Source organism: Terrapene carolina, unplaced genomic scaffold (assembly GCF_002925995.2).
Source record: "Terrapene carolina triunguis isolate 2854851 unplaced genomic scaffold, T_m_triunguis-2.0 Scaffold171, whole genome shotgun sequence".
Taxonomy (NCBI): Eukaryota; Metazoa; Chordata; order Testudines; family Emydidae; genus Terrapene; species Terrapene triunguis.
The window spans coordinates 1,527,470-1,553,560 of record NW_020664522.1 but is presented as its reverse complement, the minus strand read 5'-3'; the positions used below and the strand labels follow the sequence as shown (position 1 = coordinate 1,553,560).

General features: G+C 40.3%; 1 protein-coding gene across 1 annotated transcript in view; it reads left to right on the top strand.

Annotated features, from left to right (window-relative positions):
- The first annotated feature begins 9,153 nt into the window (after window positions 1-9,153).
- MUC6 (mucin 6, oligomeric mucus/gel-forming) overlaps window positions 9,154-26,091 on the top strand; it is a 53,467-nt gene continuing 36,529 nt past the window's right edge. The window contains exons 1-3 of the mRNA XM_029912045.1: window positions 9,154-9,382; window positions 12,563-12,703; window positions 25,056-25,109. Of these exons, the coding sequence (XP_029767905.1) occupies window positions 9,154-9,382; window positions 12,563-12,703; window positions 25,056-25,109 (424 nt within the window). The remainder of the gene's footprint in view (window positions 9,383-12,562; window positions 12,704-25,055; window positions 25,110-26,091) is intronic.

The following is a 26,091-nucleotide window of genomic DNA, read 5'->3' as shown; positions in this document are numbered from 1 at the left end:
AACCACCTAGCTAAGTTGCACAGACAATGCTGGTGAGAAGCAAGAAGGCAAAGTTAGAGTTGTTCTTTCTATATTTGTTGAGTAATGCTAGACTTATTGATGTTTTAGTTTATTTTGAAATAGTGTTCTACTTAGGTTGTTTTTATATCAGGTAGATAGAGCACATAGTTACAAATTTAACTCTATTTTAACCTAGTCTTTTGTCTAGATTTCACTCCTTTTTTCAATCCCCACCAAGCATTGGTGTTGCTGAGGTTGTTGGCTCTTCTCCAAAGCATTCATCCAAATCACTGGACTCTGACTGAACACTTTCTTTCTTTTTATTCCTCACTTAAGGTGTTAGTGTGAGAACAGAAGTCAGGGACAGAGCCTAATGCCAGAAACTGGATATGAAATGTACAATGTGTATGCAGACTCTTGAGAACTTTCTCTGAACCTTGGCATTATACTAAATATCCCTATGCAAAATGTTTGCAAAAAAAGAAGTTCTTCCTGAGTTTGAAGTTTGTCTGTGCTGAGGCCAAAATTCTCATATACAATGTGAAAGTCTTATCCACACCGGGGTCAAATTCTGTTCTGATTAACACTAGAGAATTTTGCGTTGGAGAAGTAGCAGCAATAAGCAGTTGTCTTCTATGTGGGAGGGCCTGCCATTGGAAGGGAATGCAAAGCCCACTTTAATGGCTTACACAACTATTTGCTAGATAGTGGAACAGTATTGGCAATCAGAATTCTATTTCAGGCTCCAGGGGAGAATGGACTAGAGGATAGAGCAGTGGTTATAGACAGAACATCTGAACCCATAGATTTGGCATGTTCATTCTGAAAGGCAGTTTGGTTAAATGGGCCTTTCATATTAGAGCTCTAGGTTTTTACCCAGTTGTGCCAGTACTCGTTTTGTGCAATCTGTTATCCCATCTGTAAAATGGGGGTGAATGATGATTGTTTGTGTCTTGAGAGGAATATGAATGAGGCCTTGTTCAATAATAAGACATGTGAAGGACACAATTAGTTCTTGTTAGTGGAAGAGTCGAAACTAAACTTCACAGTTGCCTCCTAGATTCTAATCCAGTGCTTTTCAGCCAAAGGTTATTTTTCAGCTACTGCTTTGCCTCTCTACAATACCGGATCATGTAAGGAACTCCATAAGGATAGAAAACATGCTCAATGTTCAGAGAGTTCCAAGGGAGTCAGAAGTTCAAAGATTTTAGCAGCCGACCTCGAACCAGCTTTATTAAGCATGTACAAATGGAAAATTTTCAGGGCCTTAATTGGCCAAATCTGGATCAAATTTTATGGGGCCAGCAAAAGACATCTCTTGAGCCCCAAGACTTTCCCTGTGCCAAATTTCAGGCTTTTGCTCCTAAGTATGGCATTTCTAGATCTCTTCAGAATGCCTGGAAATAAATTAATGTTGGAAACACTGCCTATTTCCCCCTAACTTTATAGTTGAAAACCATTGCACCATTTTTGCTGATGGCAAAAACAACCATAGCATGGGGCATGGGTCACTTGCTGGAGGATTCTCTGCACCTTGAAGTCTTTAAACCACAAGTTGAGGACTTCAATAGCTCAGACATAGGTCAGGGGTTTGTTACAGGAGTGGGTGGGTGAGATTCTGTGGCCTGCGTTGTGCAGGAGGTCAGACTAGAAGATCATAATGGTCCCTTCTGACCTTAAAGTCTATGAGTCTATGAGCATCCTTTTAGTTGTCAAAATAAGAATTTAGTAAAATTCAAAGAGGGATCAGATGTTAACGTAAATAACAAGACTATCCAAAGTTATAGCAGTTAATGGAAACAAGGAGCTTTTGAAAGGATAAAAATACCCATGGTTCAGCATTTAAAGTAATCTCCAACTTTTAGGGATGAGATTGAGACTTTCGGGAGGGGGGGGGAAACGGGACAGATTATATCACATCTGTCTACTGTGGGATTCTTGCACCTTCCTCTGAGGAATCTGGTTTTGGCCACTGCTGGAGACAGTATATTGAATGAGATGGACCTTGGGTCCACTCCAATATGGACCATGAAACAGGAACATAGGAACTGCCAAAAATTTTAATTTTCTTTAAAAAATTGTATCTAAACCACTCTCTCAAGTGTGTATTTAGTTCAAGTACATCAAGAGAAAATTAAAAATATTTCTTTGAAACAGCCTGTACTAAAGAAATCAAGATGTTATCATAACAACCCACATTCTTCTAATCTACCTGCCATAAAGAAGAATGGTTTGTCATACTAGCTACAAAATGCTGTAGATATTAAACCTCTGCCTGAAATGGCAAACATCATAATGAAGATTCGTAGTCAACTTGACAGCAGGTAGAACCTGGAATGACTATGGCAAATGTAATAAGCATCTCAGTCATGAAAAATAAAGATAACTCCAACTGAATAGAAACCGCAACTAGTATAGACTCTGGCATTAAAATCCTTACATCACCATCCTTACTGGTTCTCAAAAGCCTCATTCAGGCTTAATATGCTTGAGATATGGAAGGTTTTAATTATCTAGCATAAATGATTAAGCATGGGAATCAATTTGTTGAAAGATTTGTCTGAAGGCCAGCCACTTAAGATCATCTAGAACAGGGGTTCTCAACATTTTGCTTTCTGAGGCCCCTCCCAACATGCTATAAAAACTCCATGGCCCACCTGTGCCACAACAGCTGCTTTTCTGCATACAAAAGCATAGGTGCCGGAACAAGGGGTGCAGCCGCATTCCCTGGCTTGAAGTGGTTTCCATCATATACAGGGTTTACAGATTGGTTCAGTGTCTCTCAGCACCTCCACTACACAAATTTTTCCAGCGTCCCTGTATAAAAGCCATGGCCGGCATTAGGGGGTAGCAAGCAGGGCAATTGCCTGGGGTCCCACACCACAGGGGGCCCTGAAAAACTGAGTTGCCCAGGTTTCTGCTTCAGCCCCGGGTGGTGGGGCTTGGGGCAGCAGGACTTTGGCTTTCTGCTCTAGGCTCCAGTAAGTTTAATGCCGGCCCTGCTTGGCGGACCCTCTGAAACCTGCTCACAGCCCCCTAGGGGGCCTCAGACCCCTGGTTGAGAACTACTGATCTAGAAAACATGAGTTTCTGCTTGCCAATCAAATTTGGAAGTACAGTAAAACCTATGCCTTAAACTGAGTTATACATAAAAGTGTTTTGCCTCTTCAAAATATCAACCCAACTGCTGGTTCTTGTCATGTTGCAGCTGATATCAATAAATTCAGGAATGAGCAAAGTAACCCTAACAATGGCCTAGAGCAGTGATACTCAGACTCAGGCTCGCGAGCCGCAAGTGGCTCTTTAATTTATCTCCTGAAGCTCTTTGCAGCATATGATATTAAAACACTGTTATTTAGTTATTAACCAATCTGGATGTTTTACTATGTTATTAACAAATTAAATTATCAACTTGCACTAAGTTATTAATTTATTTGCTGCAAGAATCAGACATACAGACAGATAGACAGATAGATAGACAGACAGACAAGATGAATTCACACGACTGTGGTTCTTTTGGGTAATGTTGATCTCTAATTTGGCTCCTGAACCACTGCAGTCTGAGTATCACTGACCTAGAGAGTCTTCAAAACTAGAATTGGTCCAAAGCTATAAAATTTGGATCTTAATGTGAATTTTTCCAAAGATCAAGGAAAGAAAGGAATGAACAGATGCTGGGTTTTGGTTTGGCCCACTATGGAGGTAGGCCCTCAGACGCCAAATTTGTATCTGTATCCAAACTTCCCCAGGCCCACTAGCCAGAACATGATAGGAGAAATACATGTAACACTGGAAGTGGAACAGCTTCTTAGAGAATGCTTAGAAAGCAAGTGTTCCCTAAAACTAGACATACCTTAATGAAAATCCTACCTAAAACATACCGTACAATAATAGACTGTCACCAAATTAAACTGTTTTAACTGTCTCCATGTAGACAGCTTCAGAGGTTTCCCTAAGTTTCTCTGTCATTGCAAAACACTCAAGCAATGTGTTTTCTGGAAACTGAAATACAACTCAATATTGAGAGCTTTTGACTGGAAAATGTATTAGCATTGAATTATCTTGGCTCATACGACCCGTTCTGATTCCTAAAAGCTATGGTGACAGCCAAAAAATCACAATGATGCCATGCAAAAACAGAATAATACCAAATATTAATAAATGGAATCAATGGAGTCGGACAAAAACTGGACAGATTATTACGGTGAGAATGGCAATTTCCACATATACAACCAGATATGTTAACTTTTCACAGAGCTCTGTAACCAAAACCAGCTATTCGTTCAATGAAACCCTGTGAACTTCCTCTGACCACCAATAAATGTTTCATTGTTGATGCTCAATCTTGATCTGTCCCCATAAATTAAATATGCTCCTGGGTACTCCTTTTAGTTAATTTTATCTAGAGCATTATGACATTTAGATGTCTTCATATAATATGAAGCAGATTTTTGAGTCATAAGTACTAAGACTGATTTAATGGCAATCTTTTCTAAGATAGCTGAACTTACTGCATTTTCTTTAATAGAATGAATGGCAGCTAAGAACATTGCAATAAATCTGAGAAGCTAAAAATAGCAATCCTTTGATGGAAATGTTTTTATTAGTATTTACCAGCATATGTACTTTACGATCATTTTCTTACAGTGCATGTATGAATGCAATATAAAAAAATTGTAAAATCTTAACTACAAAGGAAGACAGCAGATTTAGGGAATGGTAATGGGATATGAAACTTTTTACCTCTAGATCACTGGTTTGAATCCAGCCAGGTCCACAGAGACAGAGTTGTTAATGTCTAATGGCTATTTGGTGCCCTGTATGAAATGAAATAGTAGTCTTATTCCAGTTTCAAGTGAACAGGTTTGATGCCTTCACTTACATCTTCAGGGACTGAAATAATCTTGCCTAAGGTGGCCCTGGCAAGTCAGAGTTAAGACACGTTGGTTGACCAGTGTATGGCCAGTAACAACATGGATCACCATGTTATACCTCTCCTGTGGATAAATGAAGGACTTCATTTCCTAGAGTTGTCAGTCTGATACTTTTACATCAGCACTAAATTTACTGTTGAATGTCCAGCCCTGCAAACGCCCCACTTGTGGAGCTCTCATTGAAATCAACCCGGCTTCATCATCCTTTCTTGATAAAGAAGGTTTTATGATAAACGGTAAGAAGAAAGGGTTACTAACCTGTTCCTTAACTGTTGTTCTGAGATGTGTTGCACATGTTCATTCCACTCCAGGTGTGTGCACCCTAGTGCACAACTGTCAAAGATTTTTTCCCTCAGCGGTACCTGTCAGGGTGGCACATGCACCTCTGCTGCTTTGAGCTACTGCAGATGGTATAAAGGGCGGAGCCACCCAGACCCCTCCCCCTCAGTTCCTTCTTACCAGATAGACTCCGATAGACAGGGGGAAAGATGGTGGGTTGTGGAATGGACATGTGTAACACATCTTGAAGAACAGTTACTGAACAGGTTAATAACCATTCTTCTTTGAGTGATTGCACATGTCCATTCCACTTAAGGTGACTCACAAGCAGTTCGGTCTGGAGGTGGGATCGCAGTCTACCTAAATAGATATTGAAGGACCACATGTCCAAACCTGGCACCATGTCTAGATTGTTGAGAAATGGCACAATGCGAGGCAAAAGTATGCACTGATGACCAGCTTGCTGCTTTGCAAATGTCCAGAAAATGCAATTGGGCCTGAAAGGCTTCAGAGGCTGCATATGATCTAGTTGAATGCACCAACACTTTTCTTGGGGTTGTCACATTAGCCAGCTTGTAGTACAAATGAATATGAGAGGAGATCCACAAGGAAATCCTTTGAGAGAAGACTGGAAGGGCCTTCAGTCTGTTTGCAATTGCCACGAATAGCTGTGACAATGATGTAAACAACTTAGTGTGGTCCAGGTAAAATGCTAAAGCTCTTCTAATGTCCAAGGTGTGAGCTTTTTCTTCATCTTTATGATTATGAAGCTTCGGGTAGAAAATTGGTAAATAAATTGCCCAATTAAAGTGGAAGTTGGACACCACTTTAGTGAGGAACTTTGGATGAGGGCAGAGGTAAATCTTGTCCTTATAAAAGATAACATAAGGAGGTTCTGAAACCAGAGCTCATAACTCACCCACTCTCCTGGTTGAGGTGATTGCAGTCAAAAAGGCTACCTTCATGGAAAGATGAAGTAAGGAACAGGTAGCCATTGATTCAAAGGTGGAACCCATTAACTTTGCTAACACTAGGATTAAGTCCCAAGGGAGAATAGGAGCTCTACTTGGGAAAATAACCTATCCAAACCCTTTTGAAATCTGATTGCCATAAGCTTGGAAAAAAGGGAGCAGTTATCAGTTGGTGGGTGGAAAGCCGAGATAGCTGCCAGATGGATTTTGATGGAACTAATAGCAAGATCTTATTGTTTCAGGTATACGAGCTAGTCCAATACCTGATAGATGGAAGCTGGGAGTGGGGAAACACCTTTCTGCTGGGACCAGATGGAGAATTTCTTCCATTTTGCCAGGTAAGTATACCTAATAGAAGGGTTTCTAACATTTAAAAGCACATCTTGAACCTCCTTTGAGCAAATTTTCTCCAGATGAGCCAGCCACGGCACATCCAAGGTGTCATGTGTAGGGTCTGTATGGTGGGGTGAAGGAGATGCCCATTGTCCTGAGAGATCAGGTCTGAATCTGGTGGAAGTATCAGAGGATCTTTGTCCAAAAGTCAAAAACTAATGTTGTCGAGGTCACACTGTGGAGCTACAAGTATGACTTGAGCCTGGTGCTGTTTGATTTTGAACAACATTCAGGTAGGAGTGGAACTGGAGGAAATGTGTACAGGAGTTTGTCTGTCCAGGGCAATGGGAAATTGTCCATGAAAGACCTTGAGCTGTGACCTGCTCAAGAACAAAACCAATGACATTTCCTGTTTACTTTTGTTGCAAACATATCTATGTGGGGCTGCCTTGGCAGTGGTGACAGTCTTCATGAGAAAGATAGGAGTTCATGTGTTTCCTTACCTGATGACTGGTTGGTGAGGTGCCAGTTCAAGGCTCAGGTACTGTCCAGTTTGATGGTCATCCAATCCCCCGTCGATGCACTAGGGTTGCTCATCAACAGAGAGAAGTCAATCCTGTCACCTGTACAAAGGATAAAGTGTAGGTGGTCTTGAACTCTATGGACACTAGGTCCCTGCTTCTACAGCTAAGATTCCAGACAATACTAACACTGCTTTGGACCTGAAGGCCCATCCTACCAGGACAGTTCAAAATTGCCTCTGCTTCTAGGACATGTGGCCTCATGCACTTACATAGTTCAGCATGCCAGGCTCCATCTCAGGAAACTACAATGGTGGTTAGCATTGGGGTACTCACTGATCCATAATCCCCTAAACATGTAAGTTTGGCTGTCCACACAAGTCTTGACCTCTCTAGACTGGCAGAAAGACCCTTCAAATGTTTGTGGGGGAGTTCTGTTTCCTCCTCCTCAACCAGCTTTCCCCTTAGTTACAGATGTTTCTATCCTCGTTGGGGAGCTTACCTTGGATCCCTGCAGACTCAAGGTTTGTGGTCTGCCCATGATTTGACTCTACATATAAATGTCAGAAAAATGGGGGACATCCATCTAGCTTGTCTGGCCTTCCTTCCCCTTATCAAGGGGTAAGATCTGCTAGTACTAACAGACAATACAGCAGCCATGTCCTATGTGAACAGGCAAGGAGGGACCTGGTTGACTCTTCTATGCCAGGAGGTGATGAGGCTGTGGGATTTCTGTATTGCTATTTCTGTCCACCTCAAAGCCTCTCATCTTCCCAGAGTACACAATACTCTGGCAGACTGGTGAAGCAGGTCATTCATGAGGCACTGAGAGCTCTCTTTTCCCAGTCATAGCTAGATCTGGAATATACGAGGGGCTGCAGACAGTCCAAATGGTAATAATATAAACTGTAGTGGGATTTGTCGACCACAAACCTGAAGAATTTCCTGTGGCTCTGATGTATTGCCACATGGAAATGCACATCTTCTAAGTTGAGGGGAGCATACCAAACCTTAAGGTCCATGGAGGGGATAATAGAAGCCAGAGTGACCATCTGGAAGTTTATTTCCTTCAGGAATTTGTTGACCTTTCTTAGGTCTCAAATAGGCCTGAGACCCCCTCTTGCTTTCAAGATTAGGAAGTAGTGAGAGTAAAATCCCTTCTCTCTGAGAAACAGGAACTTCCTCTATGGCTTCCACTTGGAGGAAAGACTTACCTCCTACAGGAGAATGTTCCTGGGTAGTGATGTACAACCAAGCACTCGGATAAAGAGATAGTTGGCAACAAGCATGGTAGGAGTGGCTGGCACTCTGGATACTGGTAGGTTGTCCTCAACCAACACATCAGAATGCTTGCTTGGAACTCCCAGGCTGCCTGGATAAACTGGTAGCTGCAGCAGAAGAAGGAGGGAGTGGTCTTCTCCTGTAACTTCTGCCTTTTTTCTGATTATGTCCTGGATGCAAGGCATGAAAGTAGGATACTGGTGAGGCTGCTGAGGACAAAACTGCTTCCTCTTCAGAAAAAGATGCCCAAAATTTGAGCATTACCCTCAATTGCTTAAGATTTGCTGCTTCTCATTGGTGTGCACAGAAAAAAGTGATGGACCCTCAAGGGCAGGTCCTGTATGGTCTGTTGGACTTCTTGAGGGAGACCGGATGACTGAAGCCAGGAACATCTACACATCATAATGACCAATGCTTTGGCCCAAGCTGCCGAGCCTGCAGTGTCCAAACTGGCCACATGGTTGGGTCGATAGGTGCCGAGCAAGGGATATTGCTGTATGTGATGTGGCCATGAGATGTAAGAGCAAACCTCTGACTCCAACAAGGAATCCACTTCATCTCACTGGGGTGGGGGTGGAGTGGGGGGGACTATTCCCATCATTGCTATCCGAGGGTGGTACCAGTGAGATCACGACCTACTTTCCTCTAGATGTCACCACTTGGAGAGGTACTTAAGAGGCTGGAGGTGCCCCGAGAACCAGAGTATGGGTTGGCACAAGCAAAATAGGTGCTGGTACAGGGTGCAAAGACTCCTGGCACCAAGAGATTTAGCAGTTCCCATGCCACTGTGAAAGCCTTCGTAGACAGTTCCAGAATAATCCTTGCTGTTGAGACATGAAGGGCTGTACTGTTGAAGTAGACGCCACTTCAGGGGCCAGTCTCAATGGGACCGTGGCTGGTGCTGGAGTCAATGGACCCCCTTGGACTGATGACTGCCTCAAAGAGGTCCTCTGCTTCAAATGCACCCCACTGCCCTTGTGCTTACTGGGCTTCAGTGCTGAGGATCTCAACCTCTCAGATGCTGAGTCTTTAGATACTTTCTGGTGCCTCTTCCTCAATACCAGTGAGGGGGATTGGCCTGAAGGCTCAGTCAAAGCAGGAGGAGCACTTGTAATGGACACAGATTCACTCGGTGCCCACTCCAAGCAGAGAGGCTCCAAAGTTGGGTGCAGTGCTGCCACCATCAGCAGAAACCTAAGCCTCACTCATAGTGACTCATGAATGATCTGCTTCACCAGTCTGCCAGAGTATTGTGAACTCCAGGAAGGTGAGAGGCTTTGAAGTGGATAGAAATAGCGATGCAGAAATCCAACAGCCTTATCACCTCCTAGCATAGCAGAGTCAACCAGACCCCTCCTTGCCTGTCTTTCTGGGTTCTAGACTTAAAGTTTCTGCAAATTTGACACTGATCCCTGACATGAGTCTCCCCAAGACACTTCAGGTGGTGTGGGTCACTCACTGGCATTGGCTTCTTGCACAAGTGGTACAGTTGAAACTCTGGTGACTGAGGCATTCCCCAGCACCAATGTCAGTACCCAGGAATGGGAACTAAAGTGTCTGAAAACTCTTAAAAAGAAAATGTATAACTAACCAACACTAAAAACTACTAAAATGGGTGCAAACTATATACAAATAGAAGGAAAATCTTGCACTAGCAAGAACATATGCTCCAACAACTGTTGTGGGTGGTCAGAAGGAACTTACCATTATGGACGACTCCATCCTTCATACCATGGTGCAGCAGCATGAGGCAACAGAGGGCACATGTGCCGTCCCAATAGGTAACACTGAGGAAAAAGTCTCTGATTGATGGCACACATCTGATTGATGTGCAATCACTCAAAGAAGAAATACCTATTTGACAACAATGATGCTAGGTTGTTGTCATGAACTCAGTCAAGGAGAAGGAAGACTCATATTTGGAAAATATCAATGATTCAGTAGATAAGTTAATAGAGAATGCTATTATTCCTGATTATGATTGCGTGATTAAATCCTAAAAGAAAAGAAAATGAACTTTCTAGATTTTGTTGCATTAATAAGAATTTAGGAGCTAAGTCTTTATAATATTTAGTGTATTATATGCTAGCATGAAGCATTGTAATAGATATGATAATAGATTTAATGTAGTATTGGCTTAATTGACCTTTTTTTTTGTAGTTCAAGTTGTCCTGAGGACTTAATATTTTACCACTATGGTCAATATTTTTAAGAGTGACTTGTGATTTTGGGTGTTCAACTTGACACCCCTTAAAAAGACCCAACTTTTTCAGAGAGTACTGAGCACTCACTTTTTGAAATCAGGTCCCTTTAATGTATCTCAAGTTTAGGACCCAAAAATAGAAACACTCAACATTATGAATCACTTTTTGAAAATCATGGCCTAAATTTATATTCTTTCATTTATATCTTCAAAAAAATGGACTGATTAAATTACAAGCTTTTAGGACTACAGGAAGGATTAAAAGATAAACATACTGGAATAAAAGTTCAAAAAATTCTGGAATATTTAAAGGAAGATTTATGAAAAAGCTAGATAGCTCAGAAAAGAGAGATCTTATATGCAGTTTAATATTTATTATGTTGACATACAATGTCTAACATTAAGAATAGTCAATGGTAGTCAGAATTTAAAGACACCCACAAAGGAAAATCATTCAAAACTTGTCACTAAAGAATCATGGGTCAGCTTTTTAAATGTGCTGAGTACTCACAACTCTAACTGAAGCCATGTGAGTTGCTAGTCATCGGTATTAGTGGCTGATCAACAACTTTCTATCAAAAAAAATTTCTATGGAAAATTAGATTTTTGACTTAAAGGAAATTTCCACAGAAAGTTTTTGATTTTTTTGTTGGAAACTCACACCCAGAAAATTTTTAGCTAAAAATTTTAGATTTTTTGGCTAGAAATGTTTTGCTTTTTAGTTGCTGAAATAAACAAATCAGTTTTTCAATGAAAAGGTTAAATTTTTTGCTAAAACAATTTCCAACCACTTCTAGTCAGTATCTCTGTAAGATCAGGCTTCAGGACTTTCACCCCCTCATTTAAATATTTATTTTCTTACTGAGGTATTTTTAAATTTTCTTCCTATTGACTTTTATTTTAGTTGATATCTTTCTTATTTATGAAAAAATAAACGTAAAAAAAACAAATCACCAGAAAACACTTGGTTTTGATCAATACTATAAATCTGCCCAGATTTGCTTGGGTCCAGATACACTGAAAATTAGTAACCATAGGTACCTGCTAGTGAAGGATAGGGAACAGTGTCTCCAAGGTTTAGGAATGCACGACTTTGTCACAGAGTTTAAGGCCAGAAGGCCCTATCAGATCAGTCTGACCTCCTATATATCCAGCCACCTCAACACAAAGCCCAAGAACCAGAATTAGATCAAGGTATTATGACCCTCAGGAGACTAAACTATTGTATGACACAGGCAGAGAACAGGAGGCACTGAGGTGCACCAATGCCCAATGACCCTGTAATGGCAGATACTTAATTTAGAGAGATATACCCTGATTATCCTGGCACCTATGTCCCATGCTTCAGAGGAAAGAGAATCAGAACTTCTGATATTATGCTAAAAGCACAAAATGTAGATTATCTGTGCTCCTGAACAACCCATAGTAAGCATATCAGTGTGGATGCACCTCAAGTAGACTTACACATACTCCACACTTTATCAGGGAGTCTAACCCTGTGCTCAGCCAAAAGACAAGAGCCTTCACTGAAGATGCCAGAAGGTGTGTGCATTTGTGAATGAACAGCAACATGAAAAACAGCTTCAACAGATTTCAAGGCCAGGATACCTACTGTCTCTTTTTTAAATGTTAACAAAATATCACTGAACGTGAGTGGTGCACGAATGTAGGGAATGGAGGGGAGATGTGGAGACAATCTGAGCAACAATATTCCACTAAAAATAATGCCTGCACTGCTTGTGCCCACCAGTCTGCTCGGCAACAGAGATGGGGTTGGGAACAATATGAGGAGCCACTGAAGGTGTACTCATTTAGTTAGGAGGAAAAACTAGGAAGGGCAGAGTGACAGAAACCCAGGCATGTGAAGGTCTCTACAAAGAGGGTGGTCCATATGTAAAAAATAGGTGCCAAGGAGAATGCCTATGCAGAAGTGACCCGTAAACATGGTATTTTCTCAGGGAAAGGCATCTTTTTTATATATCTTATTGTTATACTATTGGAAGAACATCTGTAGCTTAATTCCACGCCTTTTTGTCTCAGATAAAGATGCCACACCAGTCACCATGGGGACTGACATCCTCTCTACACAGCATTGGTACAAAGGTAGCAGCAATGCTACAAGCTACCACCTTGATCCACTTAACATGCCTCAACTCTGGCTGAAGGGATTACTTCTAGCGGGTACTAAACAATGTTATAATGGAATAGCCCAGTATGGAAACTAACATGTCAGCTCAAATGAAAGTAGGATATCCGGAGCTGAGATGAAATTTCCCCATCCCTCAAGAGGAAACAAATACTATCACTTCTGCGGAAGAAAAGTTTCTCGCCATCTTGCTTGAAAAGTCAATCAAGGAAAAGATTAATAAGACAGTGAGTTATGAGAGAAAAAGAAGAGCTAATCTGAAGATTTGAGATCTGTACTGTTCACTCATACTTTAGCATCTCTCTCCCTACTCCCCCCTCCCCATTCCAGTTCACCCCACCTCTTATTCCCACTTGGGGTATTGGTCCCAAAGTTACTCTTCTCCTTATCAGATCCTATCACAATTTACGCACTACCGATCTGAATTTCTTTTGGACGTGATACCAAATTTGTACAGTAAATAGAGTTAAATGTGTTTGAACTGTTGCAAAACATCCATTAAACTGCCCTTGGAAAAATGATAATGAACTGGAGGAGTTTTTTGTTTTCTTTTTTTTTCCCCTCCTTCTTTTATAAGTCTGCATTTAGGTGTGTTGAGCCTGATAAGGTGGAAGATCCTGTTTGGCGGTTACTCCACTTTGCCAGCTGTTGCAATTTCTGAAGACCATGGGAATGAGGGAGGGCTTTGCCATTCTATATATAAAGCATCCAAGCTTGAAAAGGCAAGCTTTGAAGGTGGCAGCAGCAGCACTGCCCCTTTTGAGCAGGTAGGGGCGGAGAGCCCTGAAAAAAGAAACTCTTCACTCAAGGCAAACACCATGCTTTTGGCACTACTACTAATAATTTCCTGCAGTTTTCTACACTGCACAGGTAAGTCTGAGATCTCTAGCTAGACATGATATTTCTTTGGATGGATGTTTGACTAAGTGTTATTCAAAGAGAAATAGGTATATAGTGAAACAAGGGGAAATTGCAGTGTGTGATGTTAGAATTATTCCATTATTATACTAACAGTACATGGGATGCAGACCTTTTCCCCCATCCTCAGTGGAATTACAATCATTTCCATTTATGTTTTTCCCATCAGAAGTTTAAAATATGCAACTGCATATTTCACAAACACATGACTGAAAATACGACCCAGTAGAACAATTTTAAATTATTTTTTCCCTCCCTACTCTCTCTATTTGGAATTTCTGGTTACTGAGACTCTTGGTGGATCATTCACTGCATGGTACATAGTAAGTGAATTATGTCACATCCCTCATGGTAAATTGTATATTGTGTTTGCAAACACAAAGGGTCTCCACCCTGCAGTAGCTCCACATGCAGCGCTCACATTGATGCTAGTGGGAGACCTACATATGTACCCTCTGTAGAATTGCGCCTGTTAAGAACGGTGCACAAGGTCTTAAATATGTGTCAGAGAAAGGGCATAATTTTTCTTGATTAACCCCATTCTTTAAAAGAGGACTTCCATGCTTGAAATGTGGGAAATCGTTCAAATCTATAAAATGTTCAAATGAAATCTCTCAATGTGTTTTTCTAGCTCTTTATATAAAACTAATCGATTTATGTTTCATTAAGGGATTTGGCCTCCCACCCCTTTCTGGCCCAACCTTTTTGGATGTCATAGATTATTTATTTATTTGTTTTTAGGTTGAGAAGCAAATATGTTGAATCTGTAATGTGCCTCTTTTTCCCGCAAGTGCTTGCACTGGATTATTTGAGGGCTGTCTTTACTTTGTGATTAATTTGTGTGTTGTTTTAGACTGTGGTTTCCTTTTCTTCTATTTGTTCTATGTCTGCTCCATAATTATCAGCTATTACAATTGCTCTGAAGGCTGCCAAAAATGTTTCAAGCACATGGTCCAAGCTGTTAAAATGCATAATTTATTTAGTTTAGTTTGAACAAAGCTATATTTATTTCTTCTGTATTGTGTTTACCACACTTAATGGCCCATATAATACTAATCCAGTAACAGTACATATTATTCTTAAATCAGAGATTTGTACTGTAACTGGAGAAAGAAAAATATGAACAATTAAAGCCTTATGTAAACTCCACGGGCCATTTTTTAATCTCAATTATACAGGTATAAATTCCACAATATCTCTATTGACTTCATTAACACCATTGTAACCAAGATCAGAATATGGCCCCTGAATCCTAAAACTAATTCAGGTGCCATATTCCAAGTTACTTATCAACATGGTATCAAGTATTAGATTTGAGTTCTGTAATAAGACATCATCAAAGAGGCTTCAAGTGCAGTTTTAATAAAAGTAAAGGTGTCTACAAAATTACATAGTGGGGTTCCATATTTGCTCAGTGTCACTGACATGCAGATCAAATGCGTCCAATTTTGAAGTCAAAAGATTATTTATCTAATTGACATCCCTGCATAATCAACCTAGAATGTGAAAAAATCAAACCGTGGTTTTTCTCACCTAACCACCAGTAATAAAGATTCTGTAATCAGAACCTAAGTGATAGCTTAGGGATGGTACAGAGCCCTTATCACTGTCATTGTTTTAAGATGAGCCCAGATAGATAGTAGCCAAACGCTACTATCATTGCTATTTGGTTAGCTTAGGTGGTAGTTTCAATGTAGTTCCTAGTGGTCAAGTCCTACAGTTGATATCCTTGTTGATAGTCACTGCAGAAGGACCAAGGAATGAATAAATATGGAGGCTGAACTTTCTTACCTCTAAAGATAAACCCTCCTGGTCAAAGTTTGAGGCACACTGATGGGACAGTGCAGTCGTATGTCTAATATAGAAAACTACAGGACTTAAGTCACTTGCTAGGATCATCTGGGTATATCTCATTTAATCAATTCCCTGCCACTGTAGGGGCCTCAGGCTTTGATGCACCTCAGTCCTTCCTGTTCTCTGTCCATGGCATACAATTGTTTAGTTTCCTTTGGGCTGTAATACTTTGGTCTAATTGTGGTTGTTGGGCTTGGCATTGGGGAGGCTGGATGCTGTTTGGTGGTCTATGATATACAGGAGTTCTGACTAGATGAGCTAGTGGCCCATTCTGGCCTGCAACTCTATGATTCTATGTCTATGGCTCCAGGCCTATCAAATGTAGCACCTTTCATGAATACTAAATGCACATTTTTAAAAAGAGACATTAAGTGGTAAGTCCACTAAGGAAGTATGAAGCAAAATAGAGCCTAGGTTGTTCTTCCATAGCTCCAATGGCTCTGCAGTGCTAAGAGGAGTAAATCTTATTTTGCCTGTGAAGCACACGGCTAGACTCAGACACACAGGGAACAGAAATGTTGAGTAAGATGTTGAGTGTCATTTTTGCATATTTTGCCTGTAATCACATGTTATGTTTAAATGTTAACCCACACATTCACAGTAAATTGAGAATTTACTGTTGAACCCTGCTCCTCCACAGATTTCCTGTGTGACCTTGGGCAAGTCACTTAGCCTCCCTGGGTATGTCTACCCTGCAATTGGGAGGTGCCATTGTAGCATGTATAGGCATACCAGAGCTAGCTCTGATCAAGCTAGCTTGCTAAAAATAGCAGCAATGCCATGGCAGCACAGACAATGGCATGAGCTAGCCACCCAGGTACAAGCCCACCACAGAGCATGGGTACATACTTAGGCAGCTAGCCCACGCTACTGTCCATGCTGCCATGGCTTCACTGACATTTTGAGTGAGCTAGTTTGGGTGCTGCAATCACACACCCCCATTGTAGTACAGACATATATTTGGGCCTCAGGGCTTGTCTACATAAACATTTAGTTCGCAGCAAGCTGGGTGTGAACATACCCCACACTAGCCTGCCGCGCTCAGTGACAGTAGGTCTGTGGCAAGCTAGTGTGGGGTAGATTCACACCCCAGCGTGCCACAAACTAAATGTTTGTGTAGATATATCCTCAGCTCTCCATCTGTAAAATGGGGATAGTAACACTGTCCTACCTCAGAGGTGTGTTGTAATGGTCTCAAGTTGCAGTGGGGGAGGTTTAGGTTGGATATTAGGAAAAACTTTTTCACTAGGAGGGCGGTGAAGCACTGGAATGGGTTACCTAGGGAGGTGGTGGAATCTCCTTCTTCAGAGGTTTTTAAGGTGAGGCTTGACAAAGCCCTGGCTGGGATGATTTAGTTGGGGATTAGGTCCTGCTTTGACTAGATGACCTCCTGAGGTCCCTTCCAACCCTGATATTCTATGATTCTATGATAAATACATTAAAGTTTGTGAGGCACTCAGCTACTACCATGATGTGAGCCATATAAGTACCTGATAAATAGATAGAATGTGTGCTGCACTACCAATACAATGATTAGCTATTCCCAGAATCATTCCCTGACAAGCAGACATGTTTTGGATGAAGGATTTAACATTACAATTATACATTTTAGACATAATATTCACATTGTTCATTTGGGATCATAAAAGTAAATGCTGAATTAGTTATTTCAAACAAGCCTTTAAAACATAATAATTTTAAGTGGACATGAATCTGCACCTAAACCTGTGATCTGAACGCCCCGATCTTTGGTTTGGAGTTTTCAGAGTTTTATAATCTGGATCCAAACTGCATGACTAGCCCTTATCTGTATAATGGACTAAACCAAACTCCCTAGATCCAATCTCCCTCCCCTGAACTCTGGGAGTTTCAAATCTATATCCAAATTTTGCATCTTATGCCCATCTCTAATTTTAAATTTAAATATTCATTGTTGCAGTGTGTATATGGTAAAAAAGCTCTCGGAAATCTTGAGACTTGCTTACTTGTTCTGGAGCCAACTCAAATAAGTGTACATTAGCTTAATACAGCAAACATGACTGATAATGCAAACTGGATTAAGATGGTTAGTTTTAACTATATCCTGATATAAGGGCTCCTACTTTACTGATATTTAATTGTGGCTTACTTAGTTTGACTGTCACAGTAGACTTAGCCAGCCTTGGATCCTAAAGAGATATTGTATATTTATACAGTACTTATGCATAGCTAGGTACTCCCATAGAGGTAATCATGCTATGCTGGCACCTAGTTGAGAAAGAGATAAAAGTAATTTAATAACTTCAGACTGACTAGAAATAATGGTGAACATATTGTAGTTAGATTAGATTATTACTATTGCAGCTACAGATTGAGTGTTGGCATTATCTTTAATTATCATTATGCAAATTCATCTTATATTTTTTGGTTATTTATTTTAACCCTCCTATCTGCTTCTCCCAGAGTTACAAAGTATCAGTACAGAGCGTACCCCAACCCACCACACAGCTAGCTACAGCATACAATTTGCTACAACTTCTGCTTGTCTACCTACCCATAAGTAATTTCACAACATACATACACACTTGTAAATGTGTGTTATTTTATATATACTTCTCCAAAACATGCTTTATTCAGTTTTAACAATGCTGTACCAAAATAAATACTGTATCATTTATAACATCTATGTGTATATCTACCATCTTAAAAAAGTGCCAGTAAAAACAAATTTAAAAAAATAAGTTCTAAGCTTGATTACAAATTTAGGAGTATTTTTACTCTTAATGTGAGGATAAGCTCCCATTAATGCAAATGTTACAGGAGGTGTGTAGATAATATATTACCTGGTGTATTAATCCCTTCTCTGCTATGTTTTGCTGAAGTTCCATGCTGCAGTGGAACATGGCAAAATTCCTTTGAAACAATGATATTTTGTAGGAACGTAAGTGGTTTTAAAATGACACAACTAATGCTGAGCAAAATTTGAAATTTCCATCTCATGGGAAATTCCAACATTGGTTTTCACCCCAAATTGTGACAAAAAGTTGAAATTGCAAAAATTTTCATAGTCCAGAAATTCTGAAAAATTGTGATTTGGAAATCATTTCAACATTTTAATTAAAATGAAACATTCTGACATTCCCAAAATAGAAATGTTGTGTTTCAAGTCAGTTCAATATTAAACTGCATTTTCACATAGTGGTGCATTGCCTCATGGGAACTGTAGTTTGGGAATCCAATGCCTCCATGATCCCCTGGCTGGACTACATCTCCCATAGTTCACCCAGAGTCATGTGACTCTCACAGAGCACCAAGCAGCTTAGTCAGAGGAAAATCCACATTGCATTATGGGAAGATTTCGTCCTCCAGGAAGCCCAGCCCACAGGAGAAAATAAGGGCCCAAACTACAACTCCCATAAAACAATGCATTGATAGGGAAATACAGTTCAATATCATTTTGAAGAAGTTCAACACAGAAAGTTCTGAGTCAGCTCAAAACCCCAAATTTTTCATTTCAATTTTCCCAACAGAAAATAGCAAATTTCTCGCAACATCAAATTTTTCACATGGAAGATTTCCATTTTTCAGAAAGTGCATTTTCTGTCAGAAAACCATTTCAGTGGAAAATTCCCACTGAGCTCTTACATAGGACTGCACATGAGGTGCATTTTGGTTAATAAAATTACCAGGATGTTCTCACTAAATCTTTTTAGAGCTAGACAAGGAAGGGTGAATATGCCTGGTGAGCAAAATTACTGTATTATAATCATTTGCGTAGTTCAAGTCTGACAGGATCAAGGCTGAGCTACAGGCTGTCAGTATATGAATCCATATTTTGTAGAGCAGAAATGTTTGGAGCAAAAAAGTTTGTGCAAATGTAATGTACTTAATTATCTCTGTTACATTTGCATGTCCCTTTACTCAATACTATTTATTCCATTTAGTTATTCCACACCCTGAAACAAAGTAAGAGTAGCATAGACTTAGCATTTTGAAGCTGTTTGGCATGCTTGAACTGTGACAGCATTAGAAATCAGCACACTATCTATTCTGAGCTAAAAGATTAGCACTTTTGGGGATCAGAAGCGTAGACCTCATGTTTTACATCAGGCTCACTAGATGAGTCTGCCTTTCAAGTGATGCTTTAAGGCTCTCTCTCAAGTCCTGCTCATCAAATATCTACAAAAGGCATCGACGTCTGTGAATAGGGGTAGGAGTGACTCAGGTTCCAAAGCCTGGGATTTAGGTGTAGCAACTGTGGAACTTTTCACCCACCTTCGGTGGATTCATGAACAAACAGATGACTCCATACAAAAGACTTGGAAAGTTCAGCCACCACCCTGGATCTGAACAATGAAACCTCACTTGCCATACAGCCATCTTACCTAATTATGTGTTCCTCTCTTTTTGCTCCTCATTGTAACGGACGCACTGAGAACATACCAGGGGCAGAAGAGGGCATAACTGGAGCACGTTGTCCTCTGTAAATACCTGTCATGCATAACAACTCATAGGGATTATTTCAAGCTGGCAAAATTAAGAGCAACCAGTGGTCTACTCTGTTCTAAATTATGCCAGAAGCTGAGACCAGCCTTGGCCAAGCCCAGGATCTGAGGGTATACAGGTATAGTCTGTCATGCTCTGATATTAGCTATCTCAGACCATTGTGGAACTAAAAGTGCTGATTGCCTGGTGAGGTGACTGGCAGCTGGTGGTCGAGTGACTACTGAAGTAGTTCCACAAAGTTTTTCTCTCATCACTTGAAGACAACAAAAAAGTGTTACATTATTACCGTTACTGACTCTAAGGGTTTGGCTATATGAATACTTAGTTAGCAGCAAGCTAGTATAAATCTACCCCACACTAACCTTCTCACGCACTAAGCATCCACGTGAACCCTGCTGCCGTGCACTAAAAGTTCCTTTGTGTACTTTGATCTACCCCACTTAGAACAAGGAGTAGATTAAAGTGCACTAAGGAACATTTAGTGCATGACAGCAAGGTCCTCACAGACACTTAGTGCACAGCAGGCTATTGTAGGGTAGATTTACACTGCAGGTTGCTGCAAACTATGTGTTCATACACACAAGCCCTAAGGTTATGAAATTTCATTTACTTTGAACTCTGTAGTTGTTTCCTCTGTAAGACAGCACACCTCTGATGTTGTCATAGGTTGTGAAGAAAGCACTGTTGGTAGATAGATTTCCACCACTTCAGTAATTTCCCATCTGTTTAGGGCACTTCCCATAGATAGCTCTCATCACTGCAGTATCTTAGCTCTCACAAACATAACTGAATTTATCCTCACAACAGCATGCGTGATAAGTACTATCCCAGTGGGAAACTGAGACAGGGAGATTAGGTAATTTGCCACAGCCACAGGAATTGAACCATGATCTCCTTAGTTGCAGCTCATCGCCTTAACCAGAAGATTATCTTGCCTCAAATCTCTTCAAATGAGGAGTTTGTGCATTTAAAATACATTTACTTGTAATCCAGTTTGGCTGCCATGGTTCTCTCCGGATTTTCTATGGCTTTACAAAATGTAAGAAGAGAATCATCTTGTTAGCTTTCTTTCTTTCCTCTCCTGTCTCAACATCACACACCAACACCTGGGGAACTACCAAACCTGGCTGCTGCAGATGTTGCAGTAACTCCTCTATGTGCAACAAGGCTCTTCAAAAATAAGATTCAACTGGGCTTAATTTGACTGAAGTATTGGGATCCCTTCTACACACCTAGCTTCTCTAAAAATGCCAGAAAACACTATATCATATGTGGCCATGAGACTATGCAGAAAGTTGAGTCATTCAATATTTAACTTGTTCCTGCTCATAAAAGGTGCCATAGCAAAGAATTTTTCACTGTCATCTGTCCCTACTACCATCTTTGCTCTTCCACGAAACACAAGTATTCAAGCCCTTCTCTCCAATAAGCACTAGTGGGAATACCTCTTTTCATTAGCTGGCTATCTATTTAAATCAAATTCTGTTTAAGGGAGACAAAGGCTGAAGCCTGAGAGTCAAAGCTATTTTAAACACAGATAGGTCTCAACATCAGCCCACATACAAACAGGAGAGAGCACCTCAGCCATCCTCTCAGCTCACTACTCACAGTGCCAACTGTTTCATCACACTCAGTCAAGCACTGAGGGTGCAGTGTATAGGAATTGGGTAATAGCTGTTTAAACAGTTAATGAGCCCTCTAGTGGCCATCAGTGTCTTTTGTGTTTCAGAAGCCACCAGAACTCCGCAGAACAGCCGTGTATACATATAGCTAGGCCTTGTATGTTATATATGATTAGCAAACTTTTGGGTTGTTTCTTCGTACTATGTATGGGTGTAACATGCAAAAGGCACAACAGAGTAATATGTGGCTTCTGTGGGATGCTCTTTGCTCTCGCCACTTAAAGTACCTTCCTACCAGTTGAAGAGAAGCAGTTCATTACAAGCTGTGCATGCATTGACACAAGCACAGTAATTGTTATCCGTACGACAGTGATGAGCACAGTAAATCAAAGGACAGGAAGGAGCTTTTAAAAACTGATGCTGCATTTCTGTTTTGTCTTGTGATGATGATTTATCTATACCTTTTGCTTTCACAGGGCTTGAAGGGAGTTATATATCCCATCAATTTCTCTACAGGCAGAAGGAGCTTCTGAAAAGAGGTAAATACTTTGCCTGTTATTACACATTTAAGATGAGGTTGTGCCCAATCAGCTCCAATCAGGAACAGGGACTGATTGTACAAGGCACTGAACAAAACACATAATAAGAAAGTCCCTGCATCGAGGAGCTTATGTAAAACACTTTATGAATTCGGACTGCAGGGTTTGCCTACAAAGAAATAGTAACTCGCAGGGTCCCAGAGTTCGGCCTCCAACCCAAGCCCAAATGTCTACAGAGCAATTTTTCAGCACCAGAGCCTGGGCCCCATGAGCCCAAGTCAAATGACTCAGGCCTGCTGTGGGTTTTTTGTCCTTATGTATACATACGCATAGAGTGAGGCAGCAGTGCACATGCTAAGTGCATTAGGGAGCTTTTACAGTAAAAATGTAGGCACAGAGTGAGTTTAAGTACCTACAGTATTAGGTGGCAACTGAATGGGGTTCTTGTGGTTAGCAGTGATGCCTCAAACTGGGCTTGATTGCAGTGGCAGCCGGTGACTTTTGTGGCAGGTGAAGCACATATATCACAAAATCTCACAAATACCAATATTTGTCCTCCTCCTTGCAGACCTGGCCAGGGGTCTCAGCTCTGCCCCACCAGGACCAATTTGTGCCTGTAGGGATCCAGTGTCATGGCCCCACTCCCTCACTCACCAGCCAGTACGGTTGCCAATTTTGATTGGATGTATTCCTGGAAGTTTCATCATGACATAATCTTTAATTAAAGATTAATCTTTAATTCCTGGAGACTCCAGGACAATCCTGGAGAGCTGGTAACCCTACCAGCCAGGAGTGGGGGAACCATCCCCAGAAACGAACCGTTCAGTAGCATGGTGGCCTTCCCCACAGCCAGGTACTCATTCTCCTCTTTGCAGTCCAGGATGGGGTCTCTGCTCTGCCAGGCCAGGACAACTCCAGCATCCCCCACATCTTCTGCCACGGTGTCTTAGGCCCTTCGGCCATGCAGGGAGTTCCCTCCTGCCGTACTGTGTCAATGTGGGGAGCAGGGCCGGCTCCAGGGTTTTGGCCGCCCCTAGCAGCCAAAAAAAAAAAAAAAAAAGCCGCCATCGCGATCTGCAGCAGCAATTCGGCGGAAGGTCCTTCGCTCCGAGCGGGAGTGAGGGACCGTCCGCCGAATTGCCGCCGAATAGTTGGACCTGCCGCCCCTCTCCGGAGTGGCCGCCCCAAGCACCTGCTTGCCAAGCTGGTGCCTGGAGCCGGCCCTGGTGGGGAGGGAGACTCCCTCAGCCCTGCTGTCAGAACCAGCCTTAACTGCTGCAGTCCTGCTGCCGCTTCACTAAGCCATGGTTACCACAGCAACACACTCATAAAGTGACTGTTGGGCTTGGTAAATTGCCATGGCCATAAGGCAGCTTCCTGAAGCAATATTAGGAATACCACAATTTGGGTGTCACCCATAATACTACATTTTCTGGTATCGTGTTTTACTACAGAGTTGGAAAGAGTGAATAATGTGATGGATTTAAATCAAATCACAAGCCCTTCTTGTGGACTTATGGTTCTTATTTAATATGTAACTGTTTAACTTGCCTTAAAACTCTGCACAAATAATGGATTTTTCAGTTTGCTGACAATTTAAAAAAATTGTTTCAGGTCGAACTAAACATGAAATTTTAAAAAATATTTGGTGACTCAAAACGTTTTAAAAAGTAATTTTGGGTTGAAATGTTTTGTTTTGATTTCAAGCATTTTTAAATGTTTTGACTGGTTTTTTTAAATAAAATTATAGGAAATTTTGTACAAAGTCATTTTGAACTGAAAAATCAAAAAGGTTTTCTTCAAAAATGTCAAAACAAAATGTTTAGACTTTTTTGAATTTTTTTTAGAATTTTTTTTGACAAATAATTAACTAAAACTGACATGAATTCACAAAACATTTTGATGCTGCTGACTACATTTTTCTGAAAAAAGTTGTGTGAAAATTTCATCCATCCGTACTCCTAAGCACTTATAGTTAAAAAAAAAAAGCCTTTGATACCTTTACAAAAATTAAATAAATATGGCTTAGCATGTCAGTTCTAGTATTCTGAATAAATTATCTCACATATTCTGCCTATTTAAAATTCTTCATGGAAAAAATACAGTATTTTATTTTCTTCACTTTCTATCTTAAACTATGTGCAGTTAACAAGCTGTTGCATTCACCCCATAATTGTCTGCATTTCACTGACGGATGATGAGATTCCTGAATCTAGTTTGTAAAGAGTTTTAGGGTGAGAGGCACTATATAAATGTTAGCTTTGTTATACTAAGATGATTCTTAACTGTAACTATTTACTTTCCTTCAGGCAGCAGAGGCAATGACTGGCTCGAATTAAGTGAGTATTTCATCAGTCATAATGGTTTCAGAGTAGCAGCCGTGTTAGTCTGTATCCGCAAAAAGAACAGGAGTACTTGTGGTTGGAGATCCTGTTCCTGATGGCTTGTAGACAACAAGTACTCCTGTTCTTTTTGAGTCACAAGTGGGTAAAAGCTATAGGAAGAGAACCCTGAAGGGAGCAAAATTCCCTGTGCAGCAGAGATCAAGGAGAAAAATTCTCCTCTGCATCCCCATCTCTGCTCATGATTTGCTTATAATAATTATCAAAACCTTGCTCTTGCTTATACACAAAATGAAACAAAGTCAGCTAAAGTCATTCAGCAAAAATTGCACTCAGTGCACTGATTATATGCTTTGGCATTCCTGTTTATTATTTATCTACATTGGAATTTCAACTGAAACACCTTACTCCTAGTTATCACAGCATTCCTGTGTTTATAGAAAATACCATTTATGGCACTATCTCCATATGTCCCACTAATACCTATTTGGTGAATGGAAAATAGGCAAGATCCAAACAAGCTAGGCTCGCTAGCAAGTGCAAAGAGGAGTATTGTATTAATGTTAAAATATGCAAGGTTTGGCTGGAAAGATTAGTGGTAATATTTAACCAACTCCTATTTTCCAGATGATGACAGTGAAGAGTCCAGAAGTGGAGAAGATGATGCTATGCTGCGTTCAGGTAACAGTTTCTTTTACACTTGCTGGATAAAAGTGGTGAAGTATTTTGTAAGGACCGTCCTTGAGAAGGAGTTAGGGTGACGATTGTATCCTTTAGAACAGATTGAAAAATAAAGTGAAAAATGTCATGGAAAATGCCAATGTTTTGAAGTTGTTTCCATTTTGCAAGTTTGAAATTGGGTGGGGTGATTTAAATAATATTTTCAAAAATAATCAATTTAAATGAGGTTTAGGCTTTGTAAAACTAATTTTAAAATTTGTGTTATTGCAACTTTAGATTAAAATTTATAATAAATGCTTTTTTAAAAAAAAATACCACTACTGATAAGGTCTCTTACTTGAATTTTACAAAACAGCTACAAGCAAAAAAAAAAAACCAAACTATTGAAAATTAAGGTCCTGATCCTGTTAACACTTTAGCAGGTTAACTCACATGAATCATTGACTTCAGTGGGACTACTCATGTGCTTAAGTATGTACCGCTAAATGTTAGCAGCATCAGGAGCTAAAAGTATATTTTTTATTTAAAAATTCTTTTAGTGGCATACAATCTTTGCCACTTCAAAATGAAATTTTATCACAGTAACTGTGAAAAATTATTTAGACTTTCAATACTTTGTTATTGTAAACTTTTTTATTCACACAAGCCAACATTTTCAAAAATACAAAACTCAAGTTAGGCTCATAAACCTGAATTTAGGCAACTAAGAGTGGGATTTAGGAAGGCATCTAAGTGATTTAGGAGCACAAGTCCCATTTACTTCAAACCACAAACCCTGATAGCCTGCTCTCAATGTCAGGATATTTATGAGGCCTTGATATAGTCTTTACATCATACATGAAGATTTAAAATGTGAACATTCTTGGTAAAATATGAAATTTTAACAATTAGGAAACAAAAGAACCAAGTACTAAACATCCTTTTTAGCAATTTAAAACATTAAAATGGGACAAAAGTAAAACACTAGAAACATGTAAATCCT